This window comes from Garra rufa, chromosome 21 (genome assembly GCF_049309525.1).
Source record: "Garra rufa chromosome 21, GarRuf1.0, whole genome shotgun sequence".
NCBI lineage: Eukaryota > Metazoa > Chordata > Actinopteri > Cypriniformes > Cyprinidae > Garra > Garra rufa.
The window spans coordinates 3,258,218-3,283,363 of record NC_133381.1 but is presented as its reverse complement, the minus strand read 5'-3'; the positions used below and the strand labels follow the sequence as shown (position 1 = coordinate 3,283,363).

Genomic DNA, 25,146 nt, shown 5'->3' with positions numbered 1-25,146 from the left:
TGCATGATTATATGCCTGGTATATTAAATGCACTTTAGATAAAAGTGTCTTCCTTCTATCATTCAGTTCAAGCGATTCACTAGCAAAAACCAGATCGAATTAAAAGAGCCATTTATTTTTGAATTTCGACGTAGCTTGCAAAGATTTTAAAAAGCACGTAGTGATTGTTGAAATGGAGCTGTGGAGCAATTGGATTGCATATCACAAATCATTTGATTCAGACCGGGGCTTTGGAGTGGGTTCGCAAATCTTTTGATTCAGATTGGAACTTTTGAGTGCCGATCGTGAATCATTTGATTCAGTTTGGTGCTTCGGAGCTCAAATTGCGACTCATTTGATTCAGATCGGAACATTAGAGAGTGTGTTTGCAAATCTTTTGATTCAGATCGGAACTTTGGAGTGCCTATCATGAATCATTTGATTCAGTTCAGGGCTTCGGAGTGCAAATCGTGGCTCATTTGATTCAGATTGGGGCTTCAGAGTGCAAATCGTGACTCATTTGATTCAAATTGGAACTTTTGAGAGTGGATTATGAATCATTTGATTCATATTGGAACTTTTGAGAGTGGATTATGAATCATTTGATTCAGATCGGAGCTTCGGAGTGCAAATCGTGGCTCATTTGATTCATATTGGAACTTTTGAGAGTGGATTATGAATCATTTGATTCATATTGGTACTTTTGAGAGTGGATTATGAATCATTTGATTCAGATCGGAGCTTCAGAGTGCAAATTGTGACTCATTTGATTCATATTGGAACTTTTGAGAGTGGATTATGAATCATTTGATTCATATTGGAACTTTTGAGAGTGGATTATGAATCATTTGATTCATATTGGAACTTTTGAGAGTGGATTATGAATCATTTGATTCAGATCGGAGCTTCGGAGTGCAAATCGTGGCTCATTTGATTCATATTGGAACTTTTGAGAGTGGCTTATGAATCATTTGATTCATATTGGAACTTTTGAGAGTGGATTATGAATCATTTGATTCAGATCGGAGCTTCGGAGTGCAAATCGTGGCTCATTTGATTCATATTGGAACTTTTGAGAGTGGATTATGAATCATTTGATTCATATTGGAACTTTTGAGAGTGGATTATGAATCATTTGATTCAGATCGGAGCTTCAGAGTGCAAATTGTGACTCATTTGATTCATATTGGAACTTTTGAGAGTGGATTATGAATCATTTGATTCATATTGGAACTTTTGAGAGTGGATTATGAATCATTTGATTCATATTGGAACTTTTGAGAGTGGATTATGAATCATTTGATTCAGATCGGAGCTTCGGAGTGCAAATCGTGGCTCATTTGATTCATATTGGAACTTTTGAGAGTGGATTATGAATCATTTGATTCATATTGGAACTTTTGAGAGTGGATTATGAATCATTTGATTCATATTGGAACTTTTGAGAGTGGATTATGAATCATTTGATTCAGATCGGAGCTTTGGAGTGCAAATCGTGGCTCATTTGATTCAGATCGGGGCTTCAGAGTGCAAATCGTGACTCATTTGATTCAGATCGGAACATTACAGCGTTGATCGTGAATCATTTGATTCAGATCGGGGCTTTGGAGTGGGTTCCCGAATCTTTTGATTCAGATCGGAAGCTTGGAGCGCAATCGTAAATCATTTGATTCAGATTAGGGCTTCGGAGTGGGTTCACGAATCTTTTGATTCAGATCGAACCTTGGAGCGCCGATTGTGAATCATTTGATTCAGAATCAGATCGGGGCATCAGAGTGGGTTTGATTCAGATAGAATAGATAAAAGCATCTGCCAAGTGCATTAAAATATAAATATGTCACATTGAACATTTATATACATTTATTTAACATTTACCTTTCTAAATGGGGACATGCATCCTTATTTTGTATAGTTTTGCTAATAAACTAAATGAATTAAACAAATAACTTTACTATTAAATAACTGAACACACACAGATCTTTAAAGGGATAGTTTGCCTAAAAATAAACATGCTTTCATCAGTTGCTCACCCTTATGTTGTTCCAGACTAGCTGCACTATTAATCCAAATAAAACCAAAACCACAATATGGTTTAGTGCAATGGTTAGATGTTTGAAAATGAAAAAAATAAAATAAAACTTTAGGTTAAAATTATTATTATTATTATTATTATTGTTATTATTATTATTATATATTTTTTAAATACTCAGTTTTTAATTTTAGAGTGAAATAATATTACAATGGCATTTCTTATTTTTATTTTTTTATTTAATTATTTTATTTTAAAAATTTATTTATTATTATATTATATTATATTATATTATATTATATTATATTATATTATATTATATTATATTATATTATATTATAGTTTCATAGTCATATTTATATATAATAGCAACATCTTTGGCCAAATTGTGCAGTCCTACCAACAAGCAGAGCAAACCTAGAGGTTTTTTTTTAAATCACATTTTTTAATACAATCACAGTTTTGATCAGAAAATCACAATGATTTTTTGTTCCACAAAATCACGTGGCTCTAATTCATACCTGTATGATTTTCTGTTTTATGTGGGACACCGAGGATATTTTGAACAATGTTGGGAACCAAACAACACTGGACCCCATTGACTCTTATTGCATGGACTAAAAAGACAGATATTTTTCAAAACATCATCTTCTATGTTTTTGCAGGAAAAAATAAGTCATACAGGTTAGGAATGACACAAGAGTGATTAAATAATCACAGAATGCTCATTTTAGGTGAACTGCCACTTTAAGGGCTAAATTACAAATCTGGAAAGCCAAACTGGAGTTACACAATCTTCTTTTATTTATCGTTTCCTCATTAGTCCAAGAATCACATTTATGTGCTTTTAATCCTTTAATTTGCCCAGTAGTTTGTTTTATTGTGATTGTTGAGTTGATTTCTGGAACACACACTGCTCACAGCATCAGAAACAGCTGCTGCCTTTGCTTTGTAACTCAGACCTGAAACCAGTGCAGATAATATTGTGCTTATTACTATAAATACAGATTTAACGACACGCAACACACAGCTGCTCACTATTGACAGTTTATTGTGCCGTCTCACAGTATCTCTGCTAGGTCATTTCAGTCTGGATCAAACTGAATATAACTAAAAACATTGTAAAAATATAATTATTTTGAGTGAGTCATTTATGCTGGAACAGCTCCGATTGATTCAAACTTGTGATTTTGATCAATCAGTTCAAGTGATTCACTAGCAAAAACCAGATCAAATTAAAAGAGCCATTTATTTTCTTATTCTTGGACAATGATTTTGGACAATGGACAATGAGCAATGAGCCACAATGGACAATGAGCCATTTATTGACAATGAGCCCCAATCTGAATCAAATGATTCACAATCGGTGCTCCAAGGTTCGATCTGAATCAAAAGATTCGTGAACCCACTCCGAAGCCCTAATCTGAATCAAATGATTTACGATTGCGCTCCAAGCTTCCGATCTGAATCAAAAGATTCGGGAACCCACTCCAAAGTGGCTTCGGAGTGGGTTCGCAAATATTTTGATTCAGATCGGAACTTTGGAGCGCTGATCATGAATCATTTGATTCAGTTCGGTTCTTCGGAGTGGGTTTGTGACTTTTGATTCAGATCGGAACTTTGGAGCGCTGATCATGAATCATTTGATTCAGTTCGGTTCTTCGGAGTGGGTTTGTGACTCTTGATTCAAATCGGAACTTTGGAGCGCCTATCGTGAATCATTTGATTCAGATCGGGGCTTTGGATCACCTTTAGTGAATCATTTGATTCAGTTCGGGTCTTCGGAGCACAAATCGTGACTCATTTGATTCAGATCGGAACATTACAGCGTTGATCGTGAATCATTTGATTCAGATCGGGGTTTTGGAGCGCTGATCATGAATCATTTGATTCAGTTCGGTTCTTCGGAGTGGGTTTGTGACTCTTGATTCAAATCGGAACTTTGGAGCGCCTATCGTGAATCATTTGATTCAGATCGGGGCTTTGGAGCACCTTTAGTGAATCATTTGATTCAGTTCGGGTCTTCGGAGCACAAATCGTGACTCATTTAATTCAGATCGGAACATTACAGCGTTGATCGTGAATCATTTGATTCACTCTCCAAAGTTCCGATCTGAATCAAAGATTTGCGAACCAACTCCAAAGCCCCGATCTGAATCAAATGATTCATGATCAGCGCTACAAAGTTCCGATCTGAATCAAAATATTGCGAAACCACTCTGAAGCTCCGACAATGAGCCATTTATTTTCTGATTCTTGGACAATGATTTTAAAACATGTAGTGATGGACGAAACTGAGCTTTTCGAAATTCCCAATCAGTTAATCCATTGTATCGCAAAACGATTCACTGCTTCAGAGCGCTCCAATTGGATTGTGTATCACAAATCATTAGATTCAGATTAGGGCTTCAGAGTGGGTCCGCAAATCTTTTGATTCTGATTGGAACTTTGGAACACAGATTGTGAATCATTATTTCGGTTTGGGGCTTCGGAGTGGGTTTGCAAATCTCCTCATTCAGATCTGAGCTTTGGAGTGGGTTCGCAAATGTTTTGGAACTTTGGAGCACAAATTGTGAATCATTTGATTCAGATCAGGGCTTTGGAGTGGGTTCACAAATCTTTTAATAAGATCGGAGCTTTGGATTGGGTTTGCAAATGTTTTGATTCAGATTGAAACTACGGAGCACGAATCGTGAATCATTTGATACAGTTCAGGGCTTCGGAGTGGGTTTGCAAATCTTTTCATTCAGATTGGAACTACGGAGCACGAATCGTGAATCATTTGATTCAGATTTGAACTATGGAGCACGAATCATGAATCATTTGATTCAGATTGGAACTACGGAGCACGAATCGTGAATCATTTGATTCAGATTGGAACTACGGAGCACGAATCGTGAATCATTTGATACAGTTCAGGGCTTCGGAGTGGGTTCACAAATCTTTTGATTCTGATCGGAGCTTTGGAAACACCGATTGTCAATCATTTAATTCAGTTCGGGGCTTCTGAGTGGGTTTGCAAATCTTTTGATTCAGATTGGAACTACGGAGCACGAATCGTGAATCATTTGATTCAGATTGGAACTATGGAGCACGAATCATGAATCATTTGATTCAGATTGGAACTACGGAGCAGGAGCACGAATCGTGAATCATTTGATTCAGATTGGAACTACGGAGCAAGAATCGTGAATCATTTGATTCAGATTGGAACTACGGAGCACGAATCGTGAATCATTTGATTCAGATTGGAACTACGGAGCATGTATCATGAATCATTTGATTCAGATTGGAACTACGGAGCAGGAGCATGAATCGTGAATCATTTGATTCAGATTGGAACTACGGAGCATGAATCGTGAATCATTTGATTCAGATTGGAACTATGGAGCACAAATCATGAATCATTTGATTCAGATTGGAACTACGGAGCATGTATCATGAATCATTTGGTTCAGATTGGAACTACGGAGCACGAATCGTGAATCATTTGATTCAGATTGGAACTATGGAGCACGAATCGTGAATCATTTGATTCAGATTGGAACTACAGAGCACGAATCATGAATCATTTGATTCAGATTGGAACTATGGAGCACGAATCATGAATCATTTGATTCAGATTGGAACTACGGAGCACGAATCGTGAATCATTTGATTCAGATTGGTGCTTTGGAGTGCAAATCTCAACTCTTTTGATTCTGATCGGGGCTTCGAAGTTAGTTTGCAGATCTTTTGATTCTGATCGGAACTTTGGAGCATGGTTCGTGAATGATATGATTCAGTTTGAGACTTTGGAGTGCAAATCGTGACTCATTTGATTCAGATCGCAACACTGGATTCTGATCGGAACTTTGGAACACCGATCGTGAATAATTTAATTCAGTTCAGGGCTTCGGAGTGGGTTCACAAATCTTTTGATTCTGATCGGAGCTTTGGAAACACCGATCGTCAATCATTTAATTCAGTTCAGGGCTTCTGAGTGGGTTTGCAAATCTTTTGATTCTGATCGGAGCTTTGGAAACACCGATCGTCAATCATTTAATTCAGTTCAGGGCTTCTGAGTGGGTTTGCAAATCTTTTGATTCAGATTGGAACTACGGAGCACGAATCGTGAATCATTTGATTCAGATTGGAACTACGGAGCACGAATCATGAATCATTTGATTCAGATTGGTGCTTTGGAGTGCAAATCTCAACTCTTTTGATTCTGATCGGGGCTTCGAAGTTGGTTTGCAGATCTTTTGATTCTGATCGGAACTTTGGAGCATGGTTCGTGAATGATATGATTCAGTTTGAGACTTTGGAGTGCAAATCGTGACTCATTTGATTCAGATCGCAACACTGGATTCTGATCGGAACTTTGGAACACCGATCGTGAATAATTTAATTCAGTTCGGGGCTTCTGAGTGGGTTCGCAAATCTTTTGATTCAGATTGGAACTTCGGAGCACGAATCGTGAATCATATGATTCAGATTGGGACTTTTGAGTTCAAATCTCAACTCATTTGATTCAGATCGGGGCTTGGGACTAGGATCACAAATCTTTTGATTCTAATCAGAACTTTGGAGCACAGAACATGAATCATATAATTCAGTTTGGGCCTTCGGAGCTCAAATCTTGACTCATTTGATTCAAATCGGGGGTTTGTGTCTGATTGAATGAATGAGAGAGGAAGGGTTGTAATTCCTGAGTAGATATTAATCTCATTTTTCCTCTCTGTTTTCTCTCTATTTGTCCTCTTCATCCTCACAGACTCTTCAACAGTACATCAGGGTAACAGCGACGTGACTCCTAAATTAAAGGTATGTGCATAGAAGTGAATGTAATAATAATAATAATAATAATAATAATAAAAAGTTTAAATAAAAAATATGTGCATGGAAATGAATAATTTACATGAATTAATGTACATATAAAATATTTGATTATTGTACTGTTAAATGTTTTTTTTAACTTTTTATTTTAAGTATTTCAATTTAGTTTTATTAAAAATTCTATTATATATTTACTCATGAAATATTAAATAATAATTATTAGTTGATTGTTCATTTATTTAATATATGATAAAAATATTAAATTATATGAATGAATGAATGAACTAATGAATACAATATGAAATTGACGTTATATGCTCCTCATCCTTATTTCAAATCTCTATCAAATGTTGTATTTTTACTTTTTATAATTCTAAATGTTTTTAACTTAGTTTTATTAAAAATTCTAATTAGACATTTATTAATTTATTTTATTTTTTTAAATAAATGTCATCTAATTAGACATTTATTTATTATGTATGTATATATTTATATTATACAATACTAAATCAGATAAATTAATTATTTAGTAAATATGTATATATAAAATATAATGTTTAGACTCCATGCTTATATTTCATAATTTGTGTTTTATTTAGATTTTTATATATATATATATATATATATATATATATATAAAATAATACATACAGTCATATGTACACAAATACAAGTATTTTATTTGGACTTTTTTGTATTTGTAAATGTATTTAGAAGAAATGTTAAATGTATATTTAAATGATTTATTTAATTTGAATGATTTATTGATTTATTTGAAAATGTAATGTTATTGTTTTAAAATTATTTTTATTTTTTATTTTTACTTTAATTATTAAATTAATTGCCTCCTCATCTCGCAGTTCACTCTCAAACCACCAGGGCTTTGCAAACCCTGTATTAGCACATCATGTCTATCAGTGATTTGCTGAATGCTTCCTAAAGAAGGAATCAGATGAAATGAGCTCTCCTAAAGGATTTCATATGCCAATAATATAAACATACTTCACATGTACATCCAGCTCTCTAATGTACATCAGTCCTCTCTAGACCAGAGAACTCTCTGACCCACAATTTAATTCTCATTAATGATCTGTTCCTGTCCTTCGGTGTCACCGAGTCGCCTGGAGAATCATAACTATGGAAAACCAACAGAACTGTATTTCCTTTGGAAAGCTCTTAGTTTTCTTCATTAGAAGACGTTAGCTAATGTGTTTATGTATTTAATCTCATTATTGTGTTCCCAGCTGATCTGAGCATCCCTGCCTCCGGTGAATTAGCGTCATGTTTGTGAGCTCCTTCAGCAAAAATAAACACTAACGCTCCATTAGACCAAACTTAGGGTTACGTTACGTGAGATTTGGCATGAACTCAGGCCTAAATAGTTTTCCCAGCAGTCTCTGATAGATCAGACTGGGCCGATTAGTGTTTCAGACGTATCCCTGCACATATATTTTTCTTTAAAACTCATTCGTGTTGACTTTCTCAGAGGAGTCGTCTGATTAAACGAGTGCAGGTTTTAAAACAAATGCGTTTTGCTCTTTGACTGGACCGCTCCATTAATTAAAGCCGAGTCTCTGGACCGTGCTCGCATTCGCTTTCTTTATTAAAGAAGTGATAAATATTGTGTTACAGCTGATTATTGCACCGGTTTGCTGTAATTAAAACAGTGTGAGTTTGGAGGAGCATGTGGTTTAGTGCAACACTTGAGAAATAAAATTAATACTCTATATGAGGCATTAGGAAACACTTTTTGAAGGAATATTACCCAAAATAAAAAAGAAAACAAATATGTAATAATATAATATAATATAATATAATTATACTATATTGTACTGCATAATATTATATTTTAATGTATATAATATAAAGTAATAATAGCTTATATGCATTATTTATTTTTACATTAATATACATATGTGTTACCAACAAAAAAAAGAACAAATAAAATAAAATATAAATAAAATAAAAAATATATAAATGTAAATTACATACATTATAACCAAACAAGAAAAAAAAATATTTCTAAGTAAATAATAAAATATTATATTATTTATTATATTGTATTATATTATTTATTTTTTACATTAATATAGTTTTTTACCCCTAGATAGATAGATATAAATAGATATATAAATATCAGATAATATAAAAAAACAGGACAATTGCAATAAATACAATAAAGGGGAGGCTAAAAAAAATAATATTAAAAGTATTAAAAAATATAATGTAATATATGTATATTTTAAGCATTTAGCTTTGGTTTCAGTTATATATATATATATATACACACACACACACACACACACACACACACACACACACACATACATACATACAAAAAATAAGAACAAATAATTAAAATAAAAGGAAAAATCTATAAATATAATATTATATCATTTATTATTTATATTAATAAACATATTTTACATATTTAAGTATTCAATATTTATTACCAAACAGGAAATGAGAACAAATAATTAAAATAAAAGGAAACATTTATATGTATTTTAATGTACATAATATAATATTGTATAATATTATATTATATGATTTATTATTTACATTAACATACATATTTAAATAAATATTCAATATATATTACCAAACAAGAAATGAGAACAAATTATTAAAATAAAAGGAAAAATAAATAAACATGTAAATAATATTATATACATTAATATACATATTTATTGCCCAAAAATAAATAAATAAATAAGAAAAATCACAATAAATAAAATATAACTTAATTTAAATATTATTTTTTCCAGTATTACAGTGATGAGAAGGACATTTGTTAATGTTAATAATATTTAAAAACAATCCAAAAATAAAAAATAATTACAGGAGACTAGATAATGTTAATTTTGGCATCTTTAAGTCTTGCATTGATGCTGATTTTCAGTTTTTTTTCATCCTCAGCTGAAGTGGAAGTGCAAAAAAGAGGATGCCAGCAACGCCGGCTATTCTCACGAATGCCTTCAAAACCTCTTCCAAAAGGTAAGAGTCAAGTAGATTTGTCGAATTATTCCTGAGCTAATTGGTCTTCATTAGTTTAATGTGATCAGCTCGTATCGACTGGAAAGCGTGTGAGAAAGTGACCTCGTGTGTGAATTAGCAGTTTTGTGCGGTTAATGAGCAGGTTGTGGCGTCCAGCGCAGCGGGTTTCAGGTCTGCATGACATCAGCCATTAAACGCTTTTATTTCCCCTCGTGTGTGAGCTCCATTAAGTTTTGTAGCAGCGCAAAACGCCGAAGGCAACGCAGCGCACATGCCACCGTTACGGACACGTTTAGTGCCGTCCAGGGACTCGCAGGAAATCTGCTCTTCACATGCAACCGGCAGCTAATGACGTGTTCAATTCAATGGTCTCTCTACACGCAGACTCCAGCATCGGCGTAAACAGCTCACAAACCCATCGAGACGCTTACGGAATGAGCTTACGGGAGGGCGGATGGCGAAAGGCTGTGTGTTTTGGAGCGCTTTCGCGCCGTACGGCCTCTCGCCAGCCCGGGTCGGGCCCTTGGAAACCTCTAGAAATGTTTGGATTTATGAAATAGGCTTCCAGTGGGACGCTCTGCTTTGTCACTGTTGGCAGGTTTTTCTCGTTTCTGAATGTCAAGTGCGTTTTGCTTTTCCCAGGCGGCCGTAAAACTGATTCTCGGAGACGGCAGATTCTCAGAAACATCTATTTTTCATAGAAAGTGCTTGAACGTGGAGGGGGAATCTCAGGAAAGCTGTGAAGAATATGACCGGGTCATGTACGAACGTGAAAGCAAAAGAAAGAAATTATGTTTTGTGGAAAATAATGTCCGTTTTATGATGCATTGAGCTTGAGCTTATGTCATAAAAATACAATGCAATGCAATAAAATCCTTTTATTTTACATAAAACTTTTTTTTTTTTTTGGTCACGTTTAGCTACTAAATCAAAATAAGGAAATTGATAATTGATTTTTTTTCTCTCTCTCTAAAATATTCAATTTTAAAAATGTTTTTTTGGACTTGTTGCATGTGGATTTTTTTTTTTCTAAAATATTCTATTTTTAAAAATTTTTTTAGGACTTGCATGAGCTGAACTGTCAAAAAATGTGAAAATGAAGTATACTAAAGGTAGACTTTATTTCACAGAAAACATTTTTTTCTTTTGATTTTGAGGTTAAATTTGTTGTTAAATCTTGTTTGATCACAAAATTAAAAAAAAGAAAAAATCATTGATTTCTGTAAAATAATATCTATTTTACGATTCATCATTGCATGAGCTAACCTGTCAAAAAATTTACTAAAAGTACTAAAAATAGACAATTATATATGATTATATATATAATATTATATTATATATATAATATACACTTTGTGTTTAAATCTTATATTTGATGACAAAATCCAAAGACAGAAAAAATTAATTTATAATGTTATGATTTCTGTAAAATAACGTCTTTTTTATGATGCATTGAGCTTGAGCTTATATGTCATAAAAATACAATGCAATGCAATAAAATCCTTTTATTTTACATAAAACTTTTTTTTTTTGGTCACGTTTAGCTACTAAATCAAAATAAGGAAATTGATAATTGATTTTTTTTCTCTCTCTCTAAAATATTCAATTTTAAAAATGTTTTTTTTAGGACTTATTGCATGTGGATTTTTTTTTTTTTTTTTCTAAAATATTCTATTTTTAAAAAATTTTTTAGGACTTGCATGAGCTGAACTGTCAAAAAATGTGAAAATGTAATATACTAAAGGTAGACTTTATTTTACAGAAAACATTTTTTTCTTTTGATTTTGAGGTTAAATTTGTTGTTAAATCTTGTTTGATCACAAAATTAAAAAAAAAAGAAAAAATCATTGATTTCTGTAAAATAATATCTATTTTACGATTCATCATTGCATGAGCTAACCTGTCAAAAAATGTACTAAAAGTACTAAAAATAGACAATTATATATGATTATATATATAATATTATATTATATATATAATATACAATTTGTGTTTAAATCTTATATTTGATGACAAAATCCAAAGACAGAAAAAATTAATTTATAATGTTATGATTTCTGTAAAATAACGTCTTTTTTATGATTCATTGCATGAGCTTAAATGTCATAAAAATGCAATGCAATGCAATAATCCTTAAAAAATACTTTTTGGGTCATGTTTAGCTACAAAATCAAAATAAGGAAATTGAAAATTGATTATGATTTTTTCTCTAAAATATTCCAATTTTATTTATTTTTTTAGGACTTATTGCATGAGCTGAACTGTCAAAAAAAAATTAAAATGTAATAAATATTAAATTTAGACTTTATTTTACAGAAAACATATTTTCTCGTTTTCTTTTGATTTTGGGGTTAAATTTGTGGATACATCTTATGTTTGATCGCAAAATCAAAAAACAGAAATGTATTATGTTTTCTGGAAAATAATGTCTATTTTATGACCTTTTTTATTGCATGAACTAAACTGTAATTAAAATGTGGAAATGTAATAAATTCTAAAAATGTAACATCTTATTTCTTAATTTTGAATTTGTGGTTAGCTTATTAAATATTTTGTGGTATTTTGAATACAAAATCAAAAAAAAAAAAAAGAATTTAATTAAAAAATATATTGCATTGCAAATTTAGCCTTTATTGCATAAGCATGAAAAATACTAAATATCCTTTTTTCTTTTTTTTTTTTGGTGGTTACATTTTTGTGGCTACATTTAACCAAAAAAAATGTCTGTAAATAAACATTTTTTTTTCTTAGAATTTATTGCTTTTCCCATGACAGTTAAGCTAATTTCCCCCTGATTCTCATGACTATGATGACAAATTAAATACTATTTTAATTGAGAATATATATATATATATTTAATAAAAACAGCACTTCATTATTGTAAAGTAAAACATCCAGACATTCACCTTTTGGAGCAAAATGTGCATTATTGTCATGAAAATACGAAAATAGGCTTCATTTTCTTCACTGTCAATACAATTCTTTATGTTTTTCATAGGATTGGCTCTCAGAATGGCACTGTAATAATGTTTGAGACTCCGTGTTTAGTCTGGGCGTCCTCCTTTCCGAGGGTCAAAGGTCAAATACCGACTCCAAACTCACTCCCAGAATTCCTGATTGTTTTTTGTGGAGAGCAACAGAACGAGCCGGAGGAGTGAATCAACATTAGCAGAACATTTCTCATGCTCCGAACAGAAATAGAGGCCGTCCTGCTGATTTATGACGGACATTTATAAGCATATAAGAGTTGGCAAGAAAATGTTTGCACTATAAATAGTCAAATTAAATATGATTCTTTAGGGTCACCATCCTTCTCACGCTTTTATTTTCTTTTTCCTCTTCTTTCTGGCCACACAGAGTCAAAAGCAGAGTTTTTGCCCATTTTTGCAGCGCTCACATTGAGTTTTTATGATGTTTGCATTGCAGTATGGAGAGGTCTTGAACATTCTGATATCCAGTAAGAAGAAAGGCAGCGCTGTGGTTGAGTTTGCATCTGCAAAAGCGGCTGTAAGTATTTTACATCTTCAAATACACAACCATTTGAAGACAAAAGCTCATTTTTAAGGTATATCATCCACATGTTGGGGAGAATATCAGAAAAACCATATTGGGGAGACATATAAAAGCCCAAAACCAAAGGTGAATAACCCATTTATTAATATTACTTAAAGAAAAGTATTATTTTCTGGACAAATAAACAGATTTTTCCCTAACACATTTTTTTTAAAACTTTTTTGTCTAATGTTTCTCGAAGGTGATTTTCTTTACAATAGAAAAATTAGATCATTTTCTTTATGCAAAGCATATTTTCTTTTGATCTTTGAGTAAAATGTGACCTTTCAGTCACCTGATTAAAAAAAAAAAAAAAAAAACCCAGACATAAATTAAAAATAAATATATTTTTTTTTTATTATTTATTTTAAATTTGGTACATGATATATATATATATATATATATATATATATATATATATATATAAACATAATTTTTTTTAAAATTTATTATGAAATAATTAAGAAATGTTATTTTAAAATGTGACCTTTAATTCACCCAATTAAACGTGTTTTAAATTCAGATTAAAAAAACAATGTGCATTTGTTTTAGAGTGAAAACAAAAATAATTAATAATCAATACAAACAAATCATCAATAAAAGTAAAGCATATTTTTATTATATTTTCAATATATTTTGCATATGCAATATATGTTAATCATTTCATTTATATTATAAATGTTTTTAATTTATTATAAAATAATTAAGAAATGTTATTATAAAATGACCTTTTATTCACCCAATTAAACGAGTTTTAAATTCAGATAAAAAAGTAATGTTTTTAGAGTGAAAAAAATTATTAATTAATCAATAAAAACAAATAATCAATAAAAGTAAAGCACATTTTTATTGTTTTCATTATATTTTGCAATGCAGTATATATAAATCATTTCATTTATATTACAAAATAATTAAGAAATGTTATTTTAAAATGTGACCTTTAATTCACCCAATTAAACGTGTTTTAAATTCAGATAAAAAAATAATGTACATTTGTTTTAGAGTGAAAACAAAAATAATTAATAATCAATACAAACAAATCATCAATAAAAGTAAAGCATATTTTTATTATATTTTCAATATATTTTGCATATGCAATATATATTAATCATTCCATTTATATTATAAATGTTTTAAATTTATTATAAAATAATTAAGAAATGTTATTTTAAAATATGACCTTTAATTCACCCAATTAAACGTGTTTTAAATTTAGATTAATTTTTTTTAGTCAAAAAAAAAACATTAATCAATAAAAACAAATCATCAATAAAAGTAAAGCACATTTTTATTGTTTTCATTATATTTTGCAATGCAGTATATATAAATCATTTCATTTATATTACAAAATAATTAAGAAATGTTATTTTAAAATGTGACCTTTAATTCACCCAATTAAACGTGTTTTAAAATCAGATTAAATTTTTTTTAGAGTGAAAAAAAAAATGTAATCAATTAAAACAAATCATCAATAAAAGTAAAGCACATTTTTATTGTTTTCATTTTATTTTGCATATGCAATATGTATGAATCATTTCATTTATTCATTTATATGTTTTTTAAATGAATAAAATCATGTTGAATTCTACTGATCACACTGAATGAATTTTATGACACTATCATGCCAGTCTCATGCTTATAAAGCGCAGGAAGCCGTATGTAATAGAAAGCAGAATCTCTGTTATTGTCTTTAACCGTGTGACCGTCGAACGGGACTCTTGTGGTTCTTCTCTGTCGTGTGGTTCAGTTCCCGGTTCCCGATCCCAGAATCACGGCCACTGCCTGGAAAGAATGGGCTTTGTGTTTGAGTTCAGCACATGTGTGTCTGTTCGCAAGAATAAAAAAACACATTTACTTATGTATTATAGAAACATACTATAAAAACACATTTCATTTATGTTTTAATGACGTTTCTCTGTGCTCTGAATCAGGACCTGGCATTTAAAAACGAGAGCGGTCTGACTGGAAACCCTCTGAAAATCACATGGCTGGAGGGACAACCGGCCCAAACGTCACACATCGACCCGACGGCGAGCGCCTTCACCACACAACAGGTACAAAAAACCCCTCACAAACGTCTGTCATAACACAAAAACACTGGGGACAAAAATCTATTTTATTATACTTAAAGAAATCAAGCCTTAATTGTGTTGTGTTTGCATTTAATCCAAACAATTAAACACTTTTCCCCCAAATTCTCATTATTTTTACTTTACATTTTAGTCTATTTTTTCAATAGTGATTTTTATTGCAAAACTTTGATCATTTTCTTTAGGGAAATAAAGTTTCTTTTAGTTTGAATTTGGTCTGAAATGTATGTCAAGATAAAGTCAGAATTCTCAAATATAAACTTATATAAAGTAAAAATGCGCAAAAAAAAATTACTTTTTTATTCAGTGGCGGAAACAAGCTCGACTTTATTTCTCACAGTTGTGAGATATAAACTTCCAAATATAAAAAAGAGAAGTCAAGCTTCTTTTAAATTATAATAATTTTCAACCCACTCAGTTTTTATTTATTTATTTATTATATTAATATAATTAATATTTATATTATGATAGTTATAATAATAATAATTATGTATTAATTATTAATAATAAATAAATAATTATTAGTATTTTTAATAATTATTAATGTTATTAATTAATTATTTAATAATTATTATTGTTATTAATTGAATATGTCAAATAATAAATTATATATATATATATATATATATATATAATATATATTTATAATATGAACTGAAAAAATATTTACAGTTGTGAGATATAAACTTCCAAATATAAAAAAGAAAAGTCAAGCTTCTTTTAAATTATAATAATTTTCAACCCACTCAGTTTTTATTTATTTATTTATTTATTATATTAATATAATTAATATTTATATTATGATAGTTATAGTAATAATAATCATGTATTAATTATTAATAATAAATAAACAAATAAATAAATAATTATTAGTATTTTTAATAATTATTAATGTTATTAATTAATTATTTAATAATTATTATTGTTATTAATTGAATATGTCAAATAATAAATTTTATATATATATATATATATATATATATATATTTATAATATGAACTGAAAAAATATTTACAGTTGTGAGATATAAACTTCCAAATATAAAAATGAAAAGTCAAGCTTCTTTTAAATTATAATAATTTTCAACCCACTCAGTTTTTATTTATTATATTTATATAATTAATATTTATATTATGATAGTTATAATAATAATTATTATGTATTAATTATTATTAATTATTATTAGTTATATATATATATATATTTATAATATGAACTGAAAAATATTTATTAATAATTGTAATCATTTTGTTACTTAATCGTAAAATCATCATACTAATATTTATCTTAATTTGTTTACTTTCAAACATTAAATCATTAACAATTCGTTTTACTATAGTAAAGAGCAACTTTTTTTCACAGCATTTATTAATCTAGTGTAGGAATTTATAAGTGAAAACAGTTTTGTGAAAGTCAGTAATTTATTAACTAATGTTGACTTGTTTTATGTTTGCTTATTTATTTCCAATTAAATTTGATATTTAAATATATATTTACTTTTTTTTTATTTAAAAAAAGTTTAAATTGTGAGGTAAAAAGTCACAATTACCTTGTATTTTTTTTTTTTATTCAGTGGCAAGGGTAATTTTTTTTTTTCATTTTCGAAGATTTAAGCTGAATAATTTTGGTTGCCGATCATTCGGTGCATCCCTAAACAAAATAAAAGTCAGTGAATGACTGAGATGCATGTAAATCAGCTGAACCCAGTTTAATTGTAAAGTAACGAGCGTGTGAATGTGGTCAGTGCTTCTGTGCGCCTTTATGTGAAGTTGAACAAAAGTCTAAGGTTACCGCTGCGTTCCAGATGATTCCTATGGATTTGGCGTTCAATCTAAATAACATATTTCATAGATCCGTCAGAGGGCCGTATGTAAACACACAGGTCCGGCGGCTCGTGAGGCTCCTGAACAGTGACTTGGCTGGGTTTGTTTGACTTGGAGCTCACGACACACGCACGCGAGCGGCTCTCGACCCCCAGCACGAGTCTCATTACGGCCCCGACACGGAGGAGATGTGTGTGTGTTTAATGTGTGACTGGCACGAGATCCTGCACAAAAACACAGCACTCTTGCCTCCCACTTCCCATCTCTTCTGAACATTTCACATCTTCATTGGCTGTTATTAAAGTCAAATCTGAGCTGCTTGAGTTGCTATAATGGTTTTGTTTCAGTTGTGAGTTTGTCGTCTGAACTGATTGTGATGAGAGAGCAGTGTTGTTATTGTTAACTAAAACTAAAATTGTTTTATTATTTTATTTTTATTTATGCTTTAAGCAACAGATACAGACAAATACAACAGATATTATAAAGTCAGGGAAACAAAGAATAACTAAATAAAAATAAATAAATAATAAAAAAAGATTACAATCAGTAATGACAGTTTTGATTGCTTTTCTATTAGTACTATGTACTATTAGTATCATTTTTGTTAATCAAAATAAAGTTGAAATAAAATATGAATATTAGATGAAAAACTAGTAGCTGCCAAGACAACATTTCTAATTTTTAATTACTTTTTTTGTTTATGTGCTAAAATCATTACTACTAAACCGAATTACAACTAAAACTAAAATTACTAAAACTTAAAGCAAAATTAAAAATAAATAAAATAAAAGTTAATTCAATAAAGTAATATTAATATACATTAACAGTCAAAAGTTTTTGAACAGTAAGATTTTTTATGCTTTTTAAAGAAGTCTCTTCTGCTCACCAAGCCTGCATTTATTTGATCCAAAGTACATCAAAAACAGTCAAATATTAGAATATTTTTACCGTTTAAAATAACTGTTTTCTATGTGAATATATTTTAAAATGTAATCGATTTCTGTGATCAAAGCTGAATTTTCAGCATCATTACTCCAGTCTGTAGTGTTGATCCATTAAGATCATTCTAATTTGCTGAAATGCTTTCCAATGACCTTTTTTTGAGTTAATGTACTAAAATCAAGACAACTAAAACCAAAATAAAAAAAATGTAAAGCTAAAAAAGAGTCAAAGTTTTTTAAATATTTTAATAAATATATATGTATTTATAATACATTTAGTTTATATTTTAAATGTCTAGATTACACTGTATTATATCAATTGCATTAAATAAGTTTTTGCGTGTATATCGTGACAATCTGATGCTTAGAGGACTTTTTTAAATGTGTTTGCATCTTAAAATTCTGATTTTTTTATAATTGCAAGGAAAAATGTTTAAATTGTTAGATAAATAATGGTTTTGTGTCAGTTTTTCTGAATTTCTTCTAATAATTGCAAACTCACTACAACCAAAAAAAATGTAAAGCTAAAAAAGAAAAGTAAAAAAAAAAAAAACTAATCAAACATGCAAAATCACATTAGAAAATTACTAAAACTTAAAGCAAAATTACAAATAAATGAAATAAGAGCTAATTCAATGAAGTAATATTGATATACATTACCTGTCAAAAGTTTTTGAACAGTAAGATTTTTATTTTTTTTAAAGAATTCTCTTCTGCTCATCAAGCCTGCATTTATTTGATTGAAAGTACTGCAAAACAGTCAAATTTTGAAATATTTTTACTATTTAAAATAACTTGTTTCTTTGTATAATATCTTTTAAAATGTAATTTATTTCTATGATCAAAGCTGAATTTTTAGCATCATTACTTCCGTCTTTAGTGTCATATGATCCTTAAGAAATCATTCTAATATGCTGATTTGCTTTTCAAGAAACATTTATTATTATTATTATTATTATCATCAATATTTAAAACAATTGATTAAAATTTTTCAGGATTCTTTGATGAATAGAAAAATCCGAAGATCAGCATTTATTTGAAATAAAAAGCTTTTGAAACATCATATAGTAGCAAGGATGCTTTAAATTGATCAAAAGTGATGATAAAGACATTTATAATGTTTATATCTGTTCTTCTGAACTTTCTAATCACCAAAGAAACCTGAAAAAAAAAATTCTACTGCTGTTTTCAACAACAATAATAATAGTAATAGTTTTTTGAGCAGCAAATCAAAATATTAGATTGATTTCTGAAGAATCATGTGACTGGAGTTATTAAGCTAAAAATTCAGGTTGAAATCACAGGAATAAATTACATTTTAAAATATATTAATATAGAAAAGAGTTATTTTAAATAGTAAAAATATTTCAAATAAATGCAAAATAAATGCAGGCGAGACTTCTGACTTTTGACTGGTAGTGTAAATCTATAGTTGAGTGTTTTAGTCATTCGTTTAGTTTTAGTTTTAGTTTTTTTTTTAAATGTCTATATAGTTTTTAATATATAAATGTAATAAATTATCTTAATTAATTAGTTGTTTAAGTTATTTTATTCACTAACTGAAAATAAGAAATGTTGCCTTGTTAATTATTTTAATTTTAGCTAACTGTACTAACCCTAGGAGACCATATTGTTCTTGTTGATTATTTTTGTTTTATAAAACGGAACACAATTGGGACGAGAGCAAAAGGTAATTACTAATGCATCAATAAGGAGCCGTTCCTGATCCATTAAGGTCCTCATCTCTATAAGTCAGATCAGGAGAAAAGTCTTTAACCTGTACTAAATTTAATCCAGGAGCAGAACAGCTTTAGGCCTCCAGTTACATCAGTAAAGTAATGATAAAAACGACTGATATGGAAAATCAGTCCTGACTTCTGGACATTAAACTGATGCAGGTCTTAGATGATGTTTTCTTCCATCCCTGTTTAATGTTCACTAGAAGAACACTACTGTTCAGAAGTTTAGTTTTATTCATCAAGGATGCATTAAATTGATCAAAAGTGACAGTAAAGACATTTGTAATGTTTCAGAAGATTTCCATTTCAAATAAATGCTGCTCTTTTGAACTTTCTATTCATCTGTGAATCCTGAAAAATAAAATGTATGACCGTTACCACAAAAATACTGGGCAGCACAACTGTTTTCAACATTGGTAATAATCAGAAATGTTATCTAAGCAAAAAAAAATCAGCCTATTAGAATTTTCTGAAGAATCATGTTACACTGAAGACTGCAGGAATGATGCTGAAAATTCAGCTTTCATCACAGAAATAAATTACATTTTACAGTATATTCACATAGAAAACAGCTATTTTAAATTAAAATAATATTTAAAATTTTTACAGTTTTTCCTGTATTTTTAAACATAAATACAGCCTTGGTGAGCTGAATAGTCTGACACGAACAGTTGTGTAAGTCATTGGCAGTTTGAGTTTGCAGCTTTTGCACAAGCAATCATCAATAATTTCTTCTAAAAGTGTAAAACTGTTTATATTTTATATATATATTAGGGCCGGGACTTTAACGCGTTAATTTAGATTAATTAATTACACAAAAATAACGCGTTAAAATTTTTTATCGCATTTTAATCGCACTAAGTTTTGCACCGCGGAACGTTTCTCACTAGATGAGATTAGGCGGACCGATTATACTGGAGCACAAACCAGCGTTCAGACAAGCCAAAGACGTCCGTCCTAAATAGTATTGTATGTCCCAAATCGTAGTATGTTTAAAAAGTATTCCAAAGATTCCCGGATGGTCTACTACTTAACGATCAATGCACACTTTTAACTGCTAATATTGCCCGCAACACACTGCGCTGTGAACGAGGATTCGATTAGAACTACAAACACGCATAAAAAGTGTTAAAAAACTACAAACATGGAGGATATGCGCGACCAACGGACAGGTAGAGAAAGGGGTTTGAGTGATAAATAATCAGTGTGTAACCTGATAAAAACTATTTTTTAAATGTTATCCGCATTATATTCCATGTGCAGCAACTTTTATAATGATAGGTTTGGTCATTAACGTTTAAATGCATAATTAAGCAAACACAAGAGCAGAGTTCTCGGAATGAAAGACTCGTTAAAGAACGTGCCTCTTGCTACATTTAATATCAATATTGTACTGGTCTGGTGGACTTGGTTGAACAAAAATAAACAATATTTTGTTGCTTAAGCTTATGTATTCAGTCATTATTCAATGGTATACTAAAAATCCATGTAAAATTCTTAATTCTCACTGTTCTCAGGTCAAATATTTACATGCGATTAAAATGCGATTAATTTCGATTAATTAATTACAAAGCCTCTAATTAATTAGATTAAATTTTTTAATCGAGTCCCGGCCCTAATATTTAGTTCAGTTTTGTGTAATTTGCAGCCTTTGCATCACATCTTTCAAATAAATAAAGCAGATGACATACAGTTGAGGTCAAAAGTTTACATCCCCCTTTCAAAATCTGCAAAATGTATTTATTTGACCAATATAAGAGGGATCATACCGAATGCATGTTATTGTTTATTTGGTACTGGCCTGAATAAGATATTTCACATGAAAGATGTTTACATAAAGTCCACAAGAAAAAATAATACTTGAATTTATAAAAAGTTTACATCCCCTTGATTCTTAATACTGTATTGCTACCTGAATGATCCACAGCTGTGTTTTTTTGTTTAGTGATAGTTGTTCATGAGTCCCTTGTTTGTCCTGAACACTGTTCTTCAGAAAAATCCTTCAGCTCCCACAAATTCTGTTTTTTTCAGCATTTTGTGTATTTGAATACTTTCAAACAATGACTGTATGATTTTGAGATCCATCTTTTCACACTGAGGACAACTGAGGGACTCATATGCAACTATTACAGAAGATCAAACACTCACTGATGCTCCAGAAGGAAAAAACCATGCTTTAAGAGCTGGGGTGAAAAATTTGGAATTTAAAAATCAGATTAAATTTAATTTATTTAGTTTTCTGGGAAATATCTTTATAGCCTCTGAAGGGCAGTACTAAATGAAAATGAAAAAAATCTGATATTAAGGCAAAATATGAAAAATGTACACATCTGCATTCTGTTCAAAAGTTTTCACCTGCCTTAAAGCATGGTTTATGCTTCTGGAGCATCAGTGAGTGTTTGATCTTCTGTAATAGTTGCATATGAGTCCCTCAGTTGTCCTCAGTGTGAAAAGATGGATCTCAAAACCATACAGTCATTGTTGGAAATGGTTCAAATACACAAAAACAGAGAAAACCAAAGAATTTGTGGGAGCTGAAGGATGTTTCTGAAGAACAGTGTAACAAGGGACTCATGTGGATCATTCAGGTAACAACACAGTATTAAGAAACAATTCTGTTATTTTAACAATTGTAACAATATTATTTCCTCTTGTGGGCTATATGTAAACATCTTTTTTGTGAAATGTCTTATTCAGATCAGTACTAAATAAACAATAACGTGCATTTTGTACTGTATGATCCTCTTATTTTGCTAAAATAAGGAAATAAATTGACTTCAACTGTATGAGGTGTGATATAGTGGCTGTTTACAAACTAATTTAATGCCCCAGGATCCTCGTTTAGATCATGGAACCAAGTTGTGGGATTTTCCAGAATACCGTGCATGAGTGTTATTAAGGGATCTGACACTGAATTGCTTCATCAGGCTGCAGGTTGTTAAAGGCAAGTGAAGAAAAACAGAGTAATTTTCACATTTACTGCTCTCAGAGTCACCGATGAGGGAGGTCAGATCTACCCACTGTGTTCTACATGCAAACCAGGGTCAACTGAGACGCCGTGGAGGTCTGGCCGAGTCTCATAATTCCTCCCAGCGGAGGAGTGCAAGCGTGGTTGTGCCATCGGTCTCTGAGGTGTTAAACCGCGGGCAGGATTCTGGGAAGGCGTCGCTGCATTAGACTATCCATGACTGTAGATCTGATTTCAGGGTTGAGGGCCGGTCTGCAGCTGGGTTTCGCTCTTGGGTTGGGTGCTGGTCGTCCCACGCTGATCGCTGATGTACAGTATGTGACTCACGTCTCACGGGTTTGATGCAGCTGCGTCTGAACTCAGGGTGAACTTCTGAACGTTTGTTAAATTGAGATAATATACAATGCGTTTTAGTCTCAGCTCTGTGTTATTGGTTGTTCTGGTCAGATATCAAAGTAATGTTTTGTTGTTCTGGAAGTAGAAATGGGAAAGGAGTGTGACAACTGTATTGAGCTGCAGTGTGAATGTGGATCAATGATAGCAAGATGAAATTTAATAAATATTTCAATAAGCGCTGCGTGATTTGGCCCAAAACTGCAGATGTGATTCTTATTGTTATATATTTTGGTTGTTATTTGAATGGTGGATTATACACATTTTAACATCGAATAATAATAATGATCATTATAATAATTTTACTCTTGATAATAATAATAATAATAATAATAATAATAATTGTTACTCTTACGATAATAATAATAATAATAATAACAATAATAATATTTATTAATAATAATTTTATTTAATAATTATAACTATTATTATTACTATTAAATTACAATATTTATTATTTTTGTTAGTGTTAAGTGTTCAAACTTATTATTATTATTTTTATTAGTGTTAGTGTTATGTGTTCATACTTATTATTATTATTATTATTATTATTATTTATTAATAATAATAATAGTTATAATTATTATTAATTAGTGTTCATAGTTTATTATTATTATTTAATAATAATAATAGTTATAGTTGTAATTATTATTATTAAATTTATAATAATATTTATTATTAATTAGTGTTAGTGTTAAGTGTTCATACTTTTTATTATTGTTATTTAATAGTAGTAATAATAATAATAATAGTTATAATTATTATAATAATAACATTTATTATTAATTAGTGTTAGTGCTAAGTAAGCATTCATACTTTATTATTATTATTATTATTAAATTAAAATAATATTTAGTATTAATTAGTTTTAGTGTTAAGTAAGTGTTCATACTTTTTATTATTATTTAATAATAATAATAATTATTATTATTGTGGTTGTTGTTGTATGTATTGTAGTATGGTAGTGTATTATTGTACTATAAACATAAACATATATTTTTTTAATAATTGTAATAATTAAAATTGTATTTTACAACTTAATAGTAAAATTACAATTCTAATGTTTGTCTTAATCTCTTCACTCTCAAACATTAAATCATTAATATAGTAGGAATTTATAAGTAATAAAAAATGTTTTGTAAAAGGCAGTAATTTATTGACTTATGTTGATATACAACTTAAAATGTTAACTTAGAATAAAAAGAAGTTTATGCAGACATTTTAATCCAACATAAATATTATTAAAATTATTAATTATAATATTATTAAATATAACCATATTTATATTTATATTTATTTTTTTATACATGTATATTTGTTTTTGTTATAAATGCACATATACACTGTACAAATAAGAATTATGTTATCATTCATCTCTAAAATGGCCATTTTCATATTATTTCATATCTGAATCATGTGTATCATCACAATGCATGCTCGCATCTTCAACTCTGTCCGTCAGTAAGAGCCACACTTGAGCCCAAAGCAGGGTTTTCTTCTGTTGAGTTATTTAGGTAGAAATATTGGCCTCCGCGTAACATTTAATTGTTCCCTCCGCTCAGCTCCGACAATAAATCTACATTATTTGGATTGGATTTGGTTTCACGGCTCCGAGCTGTGATAAATCCTCAGGGCCTGCGTGATCTACGAAGGCACGGACGGTTGTGAAACGTCTTGGAGCGTGAAATAAATGACTAATAGGAGATTTTGGATGGGGAGCTTATTCAAAACTGAGCAGAAATCATCTTGTTCAGCAGAAATGTAATTTGGACAATTTACTTTTACTGACTGCAGGATTTTCACACACTTAGATTTTG

The 25,146-nt window shown here is 30.1% G+C and overlaps 1 protein-coding gene across 1 annotated transcript in view; it reads left to right on the top strand.

The window, feature by feature from the left end:
* The window catches only part of LOC141295765 (dnaJ homolog subfamily C member 17-like), an 88,855-nt gene that overhangs the window by 21,218 nt on the left and 42,491 nt on the right, over positions 1-25,146 (top strand). Inside the window, exons 7-10 of the mRNA XM_073827040.1 lie at positions 6,765-6,814; positions 9,746-9,823; positions 13,250-13,330; positions 15,307-15,429. Coding sequence (XP_073683141.1) covers positions 6,765-6,814; positions 9,746-9,823; positions 13,250-13,330; positions 15,307-15,429 — 332 coding nt within the window. The remainder of the gene's footprint in view (positions 1-6,764; positions 6,815-9,745; positions 9,824-13,249; positions 13,331-15,306; positions 15,430-25,146) is intronic.